The 14,309-nt window shown below is 42.9% G+C and overlaps 1 protein-coding gene across 1 annotated transcript in view; it reads left to right on the plus strand.

The window, feature by feature from the left end:
• Positions 1–4,848: 4,848 nt before the first annotated feature.
• Positions 4,849–14,309, plus strand: part of LOC141912217 (calcitonin gene-related peptide type 1 receptor-like) — a 28,874-nt gene continuing 19,413 nt past the window's right edge. Inside the window, exons 1-4 of the mRNA XM_074803436.1 lie at positions 4,849–4,986; positions 9,913–10,372; positions 10,817–10,914; positions 13,918–14,009. Coding sequence (XP_074659537.1) covers positions 4,849–4,986; positions 9,913–10,372; positions 10,817–10,914; positions 13,918–14,009 — 788 coding nt within the window. The remainder of the gene's footprint in view (positions 4,987–9,912; positions 10,373–10,816; positions 10,915–13,917; positions 14,010–14,309) is intronic.

Consider the following 14,309-nt stretch of genomic DNA (forward strand, 5'->3'; position numbering starts at 1 on the left):
CGATTTATTCGCAGTTTCGTCTCGAAATCGCGGTGAAGCGATACGAAATTATAACGATTAGATCATGCGAAGTTATTGTTTGAAAAGTGGAAATATTATTTCGGGCCGCACAGCTTGGACAGAAGAAAAGTAGGATTTAGTAGGATTTGACAGAAGGTATTGAGTAAAGTAAAAGTCGGGGGCATCACTCTAGTTCTAAATATGAGATTTCCTCGGGACTAATTTGTACATGAAAACACCATAGACTTAAAATCGGATCGAGTTAGCGTACCATACCATAACATGCCATATTATAGTGAACCATAACATAACATGCCATATCATAGCGTACCATACCATTCCAATAATACCAAATCGTATGATATCATACCAATCCTACCCATAGCATATATATATAATACCAAATCATATCATACCGTACAGTAATATATTGTATCATTATTCTATAGATAGCCCCCCGCGACGCTTTTCTTCCGCTAAACTCGGTGAGAAAACTCGGAAAGCAGATCGATGATTAGTGATTGATCACCAGAGACATCAATACGGCGGCGGTGGTGGTGGTGGCGGCGGCGGTGGTTGTTGCGCTAGTTGTTGTTGTTCGGCAGTTTTAAGCTCTTATGGTACGATACGCGTTTTAAGGATCTCTTTAACTCTCGAATATCATTCGTGGAAATTGAGTTTTCACGATACCCGCGTAGGCAACAGAAACGTCTCAAACTAATTGCCTAACCACTCCAATTGTGCCAAGCATCGATTCGTCACAATGATCCACCAGGTGTCGCTAGTGGCTACCCGGTTACCGCACTTCAATATCTTCTGCATTCCAATAAAATTCAAATCAATAATTCAATATAGCAAATCAATTTGCAGCAGTAAGTAGGAAGCTGAATCTAATCTACTCGATGTCTCTTTGATTATTTTTGTATGTTCGCATTCGGAAGCCTAAAAATCCGGTTGTTAATTGAAAATTAACCAACTTTCACCACGAATATACTCAATGGACCATCTGGTGGTCGCCAACACGCCATTGTTGCTACAGATGACCGCCATTGTCGCAGATGCCTGAAATATGTTTTCAGGGTTTACCACGGAGTCACGTTTCACATGTAATTCTTTTGAGCAAATCGTCGTGGCAAAAGTTCACGCAGTTTACAATATCGGCTTGGTAACAATTACAGCAACCGCCTCGCCTCGCCTCGCCTCGCCTCGCCTCTAGCCTCGATATACTGATGACATCGTGCACACATCCTCTCAAAAATCATAACCAGAATTTATCAAATATAAGATGAGAGAGAGGGAGGGAGGGAGGGAGGGAGGGAGGGAGGGAGGGAGGGAGGGAGGGAGGGAGGGAGGGAGGGAGGGAGGGAGGGAGGGAGGGAGGGAGGGAGGGAGGGAGGGAGAGAGGGAGGGATGGAGGGAGGGAGGGAGGGAGAGAGAGAGAGAGAGAGAGAGAGAGAGAGAGAGAGAGACTCAATTTTGATGACGTAGTGCGCATCGACTCACTTAGAACGCATATATATAATCTAATGTATGTAAACATTATTATAATGGTTGTTATGACGTCAAAAGATGGTAGATTTTGCCCCGCTGAATAAACCGCCATTTTTATATATTTTTCCACTTTTAGGGGTCCCACCAGTTTCGTAGCAACGCGACGATCAATCAAAAGTTAAATTCAATTTATTCTGCGAGCTTGTCACGCGTTCGCTAGCGGGATTCGAAGTCGTTCGTAATAAAAAAGCTTTCATTTTTCAATTTGACTCATTTTCCCGATAAAGTTATGTACGGTACAATGTACCGCTAGTGAAAGTTCCTTAATTTCAAACTACTGATCTGTCTAAGGTGTTTATCGATTGAATCAGCTTCCATTGATATCGCTATTGATAGGTTAAATCCCCTTATTTTTGCAGATTGAAATATTCAAAATTGCCGCCATGTTTACCACCAGCCGATGACGTCACGATGCTGATCAAGTGGATTATATTGATATCTTATCAGGTAAGTGTCGAACCGACCCTTACCAACGTAACACTCCCTTTATCCCCTGCCCTATAGCAATTCGTAACTGAGTCGTGCACTTTTAGGACAAAGGGCTCTAGGGGGAGGGAGTTCTTATGGATCTTCAAGGTTCTACGGTATCATAGCATGTAAATTGGGGTTCTTCGACACTTTAGCTTTGAGAAGATCCTCACACTGGTTAAGATTGTCAGAGATTGTATATATTTAGTCGATCTTTAGTTAAAACGGGTTAGATATTGGAAAAAACAATATTATTTCGAAAATTAGATTATAGCCCAGGTCAAATCCAACTCACTAACCGTTTAACCCGGTTCTGGGGTAACCTGTTAAGCCGGCTAGTTATGCGGGCACCTGGGTAACCCATCGTCACTAGGGGGTAGATATGTTGATAGTACCATTTCATTAGATTTAATTTCGCTTAACGGCGTCGAATCTAGGTTTCTAATCTATATACATAGACGACGGTTTTAACTGAACGGTCGGTAAACAATTGAATTATACACGTCGAACCCCGAGTGTCGCATGTGTTCATGTCAAACAAAGTCATTACAAATCGAGTATGCTTTCAGGTTCTTCTCGACAATGTATCAAAATATTTATCAATCCGAAATTGCAATTAATATCTCGAATGCTATCTAAATGTTAGCTCAGGTTTAATATCGGATTCGAGCGTTTTTGTTAGTACGTAATCGTTTGAAGCAGACGCCGAAATCGATTTCGATAGAATCTTTAATGACAGTAATTTATGGTTGATTCAATTACTGGTACATGTACTACGCGGAACTAGATGCTGGGTCGACCCGCACAGCTGTAGGACTGAAGGACCGAATTCAAATTTAACGCTCAAAACCGTGGTCCGAATTCAAATTTGATCCCCTAAAATATAAGATGAATTTGGGGCCTGACTCAAATCAACTCGGACACCCATGGAACTGGATCGAGACTCATTTCGAACCAGCACAACTTAAGAATTGAGACCGGAGATAAAAATCTCCATAACTGTGGAACTGGATCCTGAGTTAAAATTAAACCCACACAGCTGTGGAAGTGGATGCAGAGTAAGATTAAACCCACACAACTGTGGAACTGGATGCAGAGTTAAATTAAACCCACACAACTGTGGAACTGGAGCCAGAGATTAAATAAACTCACTATAGAACTAGGTTCAGAGTCAGATTAAATCCGCACAACTGTGGAACTGGATCCAGACAGTAATATCTACAACTGCGGAACTGGTTCCACCACTGACGGCGTATCATCAATAATCACCTGGGAAATCGATCCCAGAACCACAGATATGTACACCTCACTGAAATCGACTAAAGATTAATGACTGCAAAGGGTTTTAACGTAATTAATCATTCGAAAACGATGACAAGTCTCGAATCTACGGCTATAGAACCCATCATCACCGATATGATCATTAATAAGTCTTAGCTGTTTATATATATGTATATGTCTCTGATCAACTGTATCTTAGTATTTATACGGACTCAGCGTCGTAATTCACTTTGTGTCAATATTGAAGATTCGCGAAAAAGGATGTGTGACGTCACGGCAAATAGATATTCAGTTTAATGTTTCACTTGGAAGGATCGCTTGGAGAGGGAGAAGAAGGGGGAGAGGGAGAGGTACAGGGACAGGCACAGGCACAGGCACAGGGAGAAGGAGAGGGACTGGGTGAGGGATAGGAAATGGGAAAGGGAGGGGGCAGGGACAGGGAGAGGGACAGGGACGGACCAGGGAGAGGGACAGGGACAGGGAAAGGGAGGGGTGTAGGGAGAGTGATAGGGTCAGGGAGAGAGACAAGGACGGGTCAGGGAGAGGGAGAGGGACAGGGACAGAGACAGGGACAGGGAAGTGACAGGGACAGGGAATAGGGAGAGTGGCAGGGACAAGCACAGCGACAGTGGCAGGAACTGGGACAGGGAGGGGGCAGGGACAGGGAAAGGGAGGGGTATAGGGAGAGTGATAGGGTCAGGGAGAGGGACAAGGACGGGTCAGGGAGAGGGAGAGGGACAGGGACAGAGACAGGGACAGGGAAGTGACAGGGACAGGGACAGGGACAGGGAATATGGAGAGTGGCAGGGACAGGGACATTGGCAGGGACAAGCACAGGGACAGTGGCAGGAACTGGGACAGGGATGGGGAAAGGGACAGGGACAGGGACAGACAGAGGGAGAGGCAGATGGAGGGGTTTCGTCACTATGATTGATTATTAGTTACCTGATTGACAGCTCGTACGCGCGAGTTGTCAAATATGTAAATTTCCATTCAGCAATTATCAAAGATCTGCATGACGATTAGATCGAAACTAGATCCAGAAACTATTATCCGAAAGCTATCAGAGCCGTGAAATTTGAGAATCGCTGCCGATCTTTTTTGACAGGTTTAACGTCAATTCGCAGCCATTAACAAAATTGTCTGATGCGAGGATGTATTGAGTGATCTTTTAATCTGTAATATTTTAGTAAGGCCTGATTGGCTTATTTACCAAATTCGGTGCCAGGGAGGAAGCTGTATTTGGTGACGTGGAAGATAAGAGTGTTAACCTGAAGAGATGTTAGGAGGGAGAGGGAGAAGAATGAACAAAAAGGAGGAATTAGGAGAAAGGGTGCGAGAGAAGTACTGAGCTTCTTCCGTGCCGAAGCTACATTCACTCCACTGCGAAATGAGAGCGAATCGTTTTTCACTTATCTCGCGTGGAATGGCGTGGCGATGTGGTCCTAGGAGCTCTAAGTCTTTACGGTTAAACGGTATCGGCAATAGAGAATTAAGATTCTTGCGCCTTTCTGTGGCGCGCTATACGGTGAATTGTGCGTTGACGCAATGATTGCCTGGAATCCCGTGAACACGCGGGGAGCTTCCAGCGTTAATCTTCACGGGCAAGCGATCAGGTCGGCGACGAGTCTGCGATATACGATTCTCTTAAAGCGATCACTCAACGAAGATGAGAACACGTTCCGGGTACGTTCCGGCGCTTCTGAGACAATAAACAACTACCCGTTACGCGGTGAAACCCGGTCTCAAACCAACGCGATTCTAATCGAGATGTAGAAACAGTTGAAGCATGAAGAACGACGAGTTACTACTAGTGACACCTTGTGGATCATCACTTGCCACAAGTTGGATGTCTAGTGCTGCAGTGTTTGATATCATACTGCACACAAGTGACACCTGGTGAATCTTTTCTCTAGTACGATGCTCTGAAGTTGACCGGAAAGTTTGAAGGCAGTGCGATGGCTAGGTAATCAACAAACTATTACAATAGAATTCTATCTGGATGGGAACCGACCGTGTCTAGAACGCTTATTTCCAAGTAACGTGTGCTTAGATTGCCGTATCACTTGATGGCCTAGTGCACACTAGCGACACCTGGTAAATCCTCGCATTCCACAAGTTGACTCATCTATCTTGATGTGCTAATGTACACCAGTGACAACTTTCCACAAGTGGGATCTTCTATTGCTACGGTCGTTGATGTCCTACCGCACAATAGCGACACCTGGTGGATCCATACTTGCCACAAGTGGGATCCTCTCCTGCGCCAGTAGTTGATGTCCTGCTTTATGCTAGTGACACCTGGTGAATCACTTACCACAAGTGGGATCTTCCATTGCAACAGAAGTTGATGTCCTACCGTACACTAGCGACACCTGGTGAATCCTCACCTATTACAAGTGGAATCCCCAATTGCCACGGCTGGCGTTGTCTTTCGTATATCGATGTCCGGAAGACCGACTATACCAGCGACACCTGGTGGATCCTCGATTGCCGCAGCAGTAGCGTTGTCGGTAGCGCAATTAATTAGTATTCAACTAATAAACCCTAATGTGGCCGCTGATATAAATCAGATAAATGCCGCGCATCATTGTGTCTCGGTCACGTGGCTTTTCGATCATCACAGACGCACGAAACTCTTGGGAACCGGCGGCAGCAGTCACGCAGTAACTACAATATTAAATGTTTCATAAATCGGCTTCTATTCGCGCGATCCGGACATGAACCGCGCATTAATAAACCGTCGAATCGCGACCTCTTATAAACTCATAATTCGCAAATGAAACGGCCTCGTATGTCCCGGTGAGGCTCGTCTGCGGCACGTTCAGCCGATAAAATGCAATATTCATCAACTCATCGTTGCCGTCATAAACTTGTTTTCGAATCACTTACATCAAAGCCAGAGTAAACTTAATTTGTCTGGATACCGTATAAGTTTGCTATCAGCATTTTTTTCTAACACAGATATTTGCCTCGAACACCTAGCATTATCTGGGCTTATGGAATAGACCTGTCCCTTCAAATGTGATGCCGGTGATTCATTATAAGAACATAACCTCCAAATGCGCTCGTGGTCCACACCCTCAACAGGGATTTGAACCTGATGACATCACGAGACTCTGTCACAGTACAAACCCCTGCCCTAGTAGACACATCCTCCCTCAGCAGGGATTTGAACCTGATGACATCATGAGACTCTGTCACAGTACAAACCCCTGTCCTAGCAGACACATCCTCCCTCAGCAGGGATTTGAACCTGATGATATCGTGAGACTCTGTCGCAGTACAAACCCCTGTCCTAATAGACACATCCTCCCTCAGCAGGGATTTGAACCTGATGACATCATGAGACTCTGTCACAGTACATACCCATGCCCTAGTAGACACATCCTCCCTCAGCAGGGATTTGAACCTGATGACATCATGAGACTCTGTCACAGTACAAACCCCTGTCCTAGTAGACACATCCTCCCTCAGCAGGGATTTGAACCTGATGACATCGTGAGACTCTGTCACAGTACAAACCCCTGTCCTAGTAGACACATCCTCCCTCAGCAGGGATTTGAACCTGATGATATCGTGAGACTCTGTCGCAGTACAAACCCCTGTCCTAATAGACACATCCTCCCTCAGCAGGGATTTGAACCTGATGACATCACGAGACTCTATCACAGTATAAAACCCTGTCCTAGTAGACACATCCTCCCTCAGCAGGGATTTGAACCTGATGACATCATGAGACTCTGTCACAGTACAAACCCCTGCCCTAGTAGACACATCCTCCCTCAGCAGGGATTTGAACCTGATGACATCATGAGACTCTGTCACAGTACAAACCCCTGTCCTAGCAGACACATCCTCCCTCAGCAGGGATTTGAACCTGATGACATCATGAGACTCTGTCACAGTACAAACCCCTGTCCTAATAGACACATCCTCTCTCAGCAGGGGTTTGAACCTGATGACATCGCGAGACTCTGTCACAGTACAAACCCCTGCCCCTAGTAGACACATCCTCCCTCAGCAGGGATTTGAACCTGATGACATCGTGAGACTCTGTCACAGTACAAACCCCTGCCCTAGTAGACACATCCTTCATCAGCAGGAACCTGATGACATAAGATGCTATTTTTGCGCCGATGAAGTCGGAATCACCTTTGAAGGCAACTAAGCGACGACGAGTGACGCTTGTAATGCGCACGGATGCGGCAGGCGAATGTGAACGAAGTAGTTGTTTTTTCCGCAATCTGTTGTTTGAGCCGAGTTACGCGGAAACCGATGCGTTTGATTCGGTCGTTTTTAAATCGAATTTGACATCGCTCGAAACCTCTGGAAAAAGTGTGTTACTGTAGCAGGCATGCTACGTTTGGGGTAGGGTTCAATTTTATGTGAATAATCGTCGTGGGAAGCAGCGAACTATGGACTCTTGCCGTAACTCTGGAAAACGAGATTGATTCTTTCAGGAGATCTCTGCTAAGAAGAATACCAGGACTAACGTGGCCGAAAATTATTAACAACAAAAAACTGCGTAAAAGAACGGATACTGTGCCCTGGAGTGAAATCACATAACCAGAAGACGACTAACTTGGCTTGGACATCTGATGCGCCTACCATCTGAAACACCAGTACCTAAAGCACTACAAGAGTCATTGAGACTAACTGAAAGACCCAGAGGACGACCCCGTAAAACCTGGCTGTCAAACATTAAACAAGATCTCTCTATGATTACGATATTAAACCTCAACAATAGAACATCAGATATTGAAATCCTAAAACGAATTACTGCAGATCATGAGCAGTGGTGAAATAAAGTACACAACATCTTGGCGCAGCGGCGCTTGCTGATGTTACTGATGATGGGAATCAGTATGACAATGACTCCAACATTTTAACACACTCTCTCTCTCTCGCTGGTGGGCTCCCGTATTACCTCCACCGAGTTAATATCGATGTATTAATGATTTCTACTAATAGCGGTACTTTCTAAAATGCGAAGCGATTTCAACGCTGCGACAATAAAGTTTTATCGAATACGGACTGTGTCCATTTAGGAAGACCACAAATAATCCATTAGAGTTATTATTGCACAAACACCAGGTAGACGACGGAAGAATGGAAGAAGAGAGAGAGAGAGAGAGAGAGAGAGAGAGAGAGAGAGAGAGAGAGAGAGAGAGAGAGAGAGAGAGAGAGAGAGAGAGAGAGAGAGAGAGAGAGAGAGAGAGAGAGAGAGAGAGAGAGAGAGAGAGAGAGAGAGAGAGAGAGAGAGAGAGAGAGAGAGAGAGAGAGAGAGAGAAGAGAGTGGGGAAAGCGAGGGAGAGAAAGGAGAGAGGTAAGAGGCGGAGAGGGAGAGAGAGGGAGAGTTACTATAGCGGTCTCTGATTGCGTTATCGGACCCAGTGTCTCTCAGTAGATACTGTTCGGCTTTCTTTAATTGGAATCCGTGCCGATATATACCTGTATCGATACTATACACCTGGGGGTTGTACGGATATTCTAATTACCGCTCCCATTAGACTTGTGTAAGGCATCCATTCTTTGCGTGAAATGATGCCTGATTCGTTTATCGATCGCCTTAATAGATCATCCTGCGCTTGGGTATGACGTCACATCGTCCGAGCGCAGCATTGATTTCGGAACAGTCCCAGTGCGTGTGATATCTGTCGAATTGCGAAACAGAAACAACCAGCAGAATCAGAACTATGTTTTACATTATAATATCTTGTCTTTATCTTATCTGCTGCTGGGGCCGGTTGCATAGTCGTGGCTTAGATCCAAGACTAGTTTAAGACCAACTTAATTCTTTAGTCAATCTAACAACGTAAGACAAGTCTTCTTAAGATTTGAGACCACTTAAGTCTAAAAACATGAATTTGCAACTTGGCCCGGAGAAATCTCCAAATATCTAAAACAAATACCACGTGGCCAGTATGTACCAGCGACGGTTTTCAAAATGGATGGTAATCCACTATATATAAATTCTAGGGAAAAACAATATCGAATTTGAGAGATTAATGATGAGAATTTTACGACTTATTTTTTCAGTTTAGAATCGATACTCCCTACGTGAATTTTCTAACCATTATTCAGCGTGAAATGAATGAATGTGTCCAACTTCCAATGCTCTGTTGGGGATGAATAACATTTTATTTCTAATTGTACCGTTCTCGCTGAACTTAACGAAACAATCCCGAATTCAAACATATTTAGAAATAGTAGACAAAAACCCACAATAAAAAGAAAAACTATCTGGTAGCTAAACGTTTCAACTCAATTCTATGAGCCATTTTCAAAAACTATTAAAAATATTTAGAAATTTTGATATATTAAAAACTCAAAATGTCCAATGAGCAATTCTATCAAAAATGGTGTACAGATCCCTTATGTAGTGTGTAGTGTAAATAGTGTATACATTTTTGATATACGTGATAACATAATAAACTCATGTTTTTCAAAATGTCTTTTTTCTCTTTTTGATATCTATAGACAATTTCATTCCCTCCGCGTACCATGCAAATGGTAGAAGAGCAATAGAATTGTCTTATTGAAATAATGTAGCGATTTGAATCGTGGCTTCAAAACAAACATCATTTCCTTGTTCCTCTATCTTTCCAGGTGTTGTGCGCGTTTTGCTCGTTTTGTCGCGACAGCACCGGTGACCTTGAACCGGGCAGATTCAAACTGTTCACGTGCAAGCAGTGCTATCGCTTTTTATTCCGACATAAAGCGCTGGTCAGTCTGGGGCGAACGCATTATCTGATGGCGTTGAACAATACGATATACCGACCCGGCACGCTGATCGCGCCGGATATCCGTAACGGCACGATTCGTTCGCTAGTCTGCAGATCGTTATCGGCGGATGAATGCAGACGATGGACTTTATGTTGTCGGCAAGCCGGCAAATGTTGCGACGAGCAAATCGAAAATCGGCGCCGGCTAACTGTCACCAATGCAACCCGACAGCGCGGTACCTGTCCGAGCACGTGGGACGGGTTCGCCTGTTGGAAAGAGACGCAATCCAGCGAAACGTCCTATAAACGATGTCCATCCTTTTTAAGCTACGCGCATTCCACAGGTAAGGTAACCGTCCTTTTTAAAAATGAACTACAAACACCAGACATTAGATATTTTATGAGTACACTTTAAAAAACTGATCGCCCAAACTTTACATGTGTTCAGAACTTCACCTGAGACATTTTTAATTGAAAATCAAATACCAGACCTTAGACATTTCATCAGGACAATTTAAAAAAACTGATCGCCCACACTTCACAACTTCATCCGAGACATCTTTAATTGAAAAGTAACTACAAACACCAGACATTAGACATTTCATCAGCACACTTTAAAAAACTGATCACACATTCTTGAACCACAAATACCAGACATTTAACATTTTATCAGTAGACTTACAAAAAATGATTGATCACATATTTCAGTGGGAAATTTGTAAGGGTACTAAGTTTCTAGGCTGCAGATCAGTGATTTATTTTCAAGTCGTGTATTTCTGGTTTTCTAGGTAAAGCGTTCAAACGATGCGGAGAAAACGGAACTTGGTTCAGACATCCTAAAAGTGGGAATGAATTCACGAATTATACAACTTGTATCGATGCACAGGTAAGCAGCGTGAGACCCTCAGGCCCGTGGCGTCACGATGGTCGGGTTCATTCCAATCGCATTGTCGCGTCTAGCTGGACCAGAATTGATAGAAGCTGATTTGAAAATACAGCATTCATTCGGTCCGTTTTAATCTTGTCCGTTCCGGAAACGGACTAAATTAAATTCAAATTCAAATTCAAAAAGGTATATTGATCAAGATTCATTCAAAAATTTGGCTAATCTTAAATAACGATTGGAAGAACAAGCGTCTTACACACTGGGTCCGAAGCTTTAAGATTAAATATGATTAAAATTAATCTTTTGGGGGTAAGATTGGTAGACGCGGATGTTGTTGGCCCTCGTGATAAAGCTTTCTCAATTTTATTATTGTTGTTTGTTGAATATTCTTAAAACGTGAAATCGAGTGACGACTTTCAAACTGTTTTATTCCTGCTGATCACAGTAACTGTTGTCCAAGATGTATATGGTCGGATTTTCAATCGATGCAACATTCCGGACTAGAAATAGTCTGAACTGCGCGTGTATTTACAAACACGCAGTGGTAGTAGGGTTTATTCCGGCGTCAATCTCGGTGGAATACGATATGCGACTTACTGATTGGTTACTGCGGCCGGGAACACAATACCCCGATATTTAGGTGTATTGGACGATCGCGACCTCCGCGCGCGAATCGAAAAATGAAACCACTCGAACCGCGAATAATTCATTTTACCGCTTGTAATTCAATATTGAACATCCTTGTGAACAGTTGATTAGTATTTGTAGAATTAGTTTGTCCTATGCGCGGTCTAGTGTTCCAGGCGGTCGAGAGCTCTGTGTCTGCTGCGCCGCGTAATTAACTACTCGAGTCCCGTCGGACCGAACTCGCAGTTTGAAGTCTTGTTTGCGTATTCAATGCGCCCATTCTCTATATTTGATTCTAATTTCGACCCGGAAGGAACAGAATTGACGGATTCCCCACCGGGTTTCAGTTTCGTGACAGTGGCCCACGCTCTGTTCTTTTTTTTATTTCTCTTTGTTAGCCGTCGACAATTTCGTCGCCCGTCTAAATTAGTTCTCGAAATAGTTTTTTCATCACAAAATAGTTGAATCCTCTATTACCGCAATAGTTGATGTCCTACAGCACACTAGCGACACCTGGTGGATCCACACATGGTGGGATCCTCTATTGCCGCAGTAGTTGATGTCCTATTGCACACTAGAGGCACCTGGTGACTCATCACTTGCCACAAGTGGAAACCTCTATTGCCGAATTAGTTGATGTTTGTTTGTTTGTGTGGCTTAACGCCGCTCGGATCTTGGTTTCTAACCAAGACTAACCCTTGGACGACGACGGGACGGCCTTCGAAGTGTTGCCCGCACACTACCCTACTGCACACTAGTGGCACCTGGTGGATCCTTACTTGCCACAAGTTGAATCCTCTATGGCCGCAGTAGTTGTTATCGCATGCAGCCCATCCTCCGTCAGCAGGGGGATTTAAACCTGATGATACGGCTACACTCTGCCGCAGCACTCGCCCTGCTTGGAAAGCCATCGTGCGCAGGAGGAATACATGTGCAGATAAACCGTTCGAGACGTCCGGCGCCAAATCAGATTGTCCGTCGTGTATAAACGCTGGGGCAAATACCGAGCAAAAATAAATGAGTTGACAGATGACAAATACCCGAAATTTGGAAATGAATACAATGTATCTGTTTCCTTTATGTCCTTGAACACTGACGGGGAAAACAAACTATGACGTCACGAATGCGATATCTGATGGGGATTGCAAGCAGTTTTGCCTTTCTGACCGGCGAACTGAGAACTGAGTGTGAATACTTGGGTATAATCTTCCTCTGCCGGCCGTCCATATTAAACAACAACTCTCGGGGTTATATGCAAATCACTAGATCCCATTACGCAGTTTGACGTACGAATAGCGTTCCGTCTATGACGTGTTCATCTCTGGTTTCTAGGTTTTTCATCGTTTCGATATTTTTTTTCGACAATCTCCGAAACGGCTCGCTAAGTCATTTATTCATCAGATCAGCCAAAGATGGTCGAGTTGAAGATTTTTTGATTTTTGATGATGTATCGGCAACGCTACTGTGGCAATCGAGGATTCAAATTTCTCTTCGCGCGTAATTAACCATTCATGAAACTATAAATGCCAAACATCGACAGTAGAAAAGTGAATCTTTCTATTTCTTAGACTCGTTTGTAAACGTTTGGATTCGGATGTTCAAAAATCAGGTTAAAAGCAAAATGAACTATTTTTTCTTAAATATGGATTGTGATTTTTTTTTTTTTAGACCCCAGCCATTTCAACGGTAAAAAGAACTTTACCTTATAAATCATTGAAAAGTAATCAACAATACACACAAGCTCTATTTACATTAAGCTTGTACCAACTATTGGAGAGAGGTCTATGTATTTCTATTCCTATTTTGATGGATTTAGCTATTGTGGGTTGTTTTTATTTTTCTTTCTAAATATATCAAGGTTACCAAAGGTGTTCAAATTCAGATGTTTCTACGGACTTCAAATATAGAATCATAAACTGTAATCGACTGGAAAAATTAACTGTAATTCATCACCAAAAGCATTACAAGCAGAGATTAATCTATCGTTTCTATCTAACCGAAGGATTGATAATTTATTTTTATTATTCTTTATTTTTCTTTCTTTGTTAAAATGAATTTTACACACGCCATCTGGTGGCGAAGTTGGTGTTTATTTTGGATGAACTTAATCATACAACTTAAGCAGAGTCAGTTATTCATGTCCAACTCTTCAAAAAGTCACAGATCTCAAAGCTTTCATTTTAAGTTTTTAATTCTCACTCCAAACCCTGCTCTTCTAACAAATCAGTACATGAAAAAACCATCTAACAAATCAGTAAGTACACAAAAAAACCATCTACTGAAAGTCGGGGGCTTTTTGTGGCTTACAGTATTACAATTGAATTTACCAAGATCCGGTTTTGATATTTAACGAAATCTCTTTTTACTTTATTTCAGTCTCAAAAGTTGGGAATTTTAATCACGGTTTCATGCAATGTCATCAGCATCCTGTTTCTTGTACCGGCTGTAATTATTTTCATCTACTATAGGTAAGTACTGCACTGACCAAAATTTACATTAGGCAGCCGGTTAGCTTTTAAAAGAATCGTGAATCCATTAAATGTTATTTGTTTTGGCCAAACAGTCAAAGCTTAAACTTGTCTTCAATACGTTGTGAAATTCGTCTACGAATAGATCTTTGACCTAGACTGGTCCTAAGTTGTTTGATTAGTTATAAAACTAAAACGAACTGCTTCGACTCGTCGAAGTCATTATATTGGTTTCAGAACAAAAAAGTACTTTGGCAGGTCGTCAACCTGGTAGATAAAACTGAGTTTAGACTGGTCTTA

This window comes from Tubulanus polymorphus, chromosome 10 (genome assembly GCF_964204645.1).
Source record: "Tubulanus polymorphus chromosome 10, tnTubPoly1.2, whole genome shotgun sequence".
In the NCBI taxonomy this organism is placed as follows: Eukaryota; Metazoa; Nemertea; class Palaeonemertea; order Tubulaniformes; family Tubulanidae; genus Tubulanus; species Tubulanus polymorphus.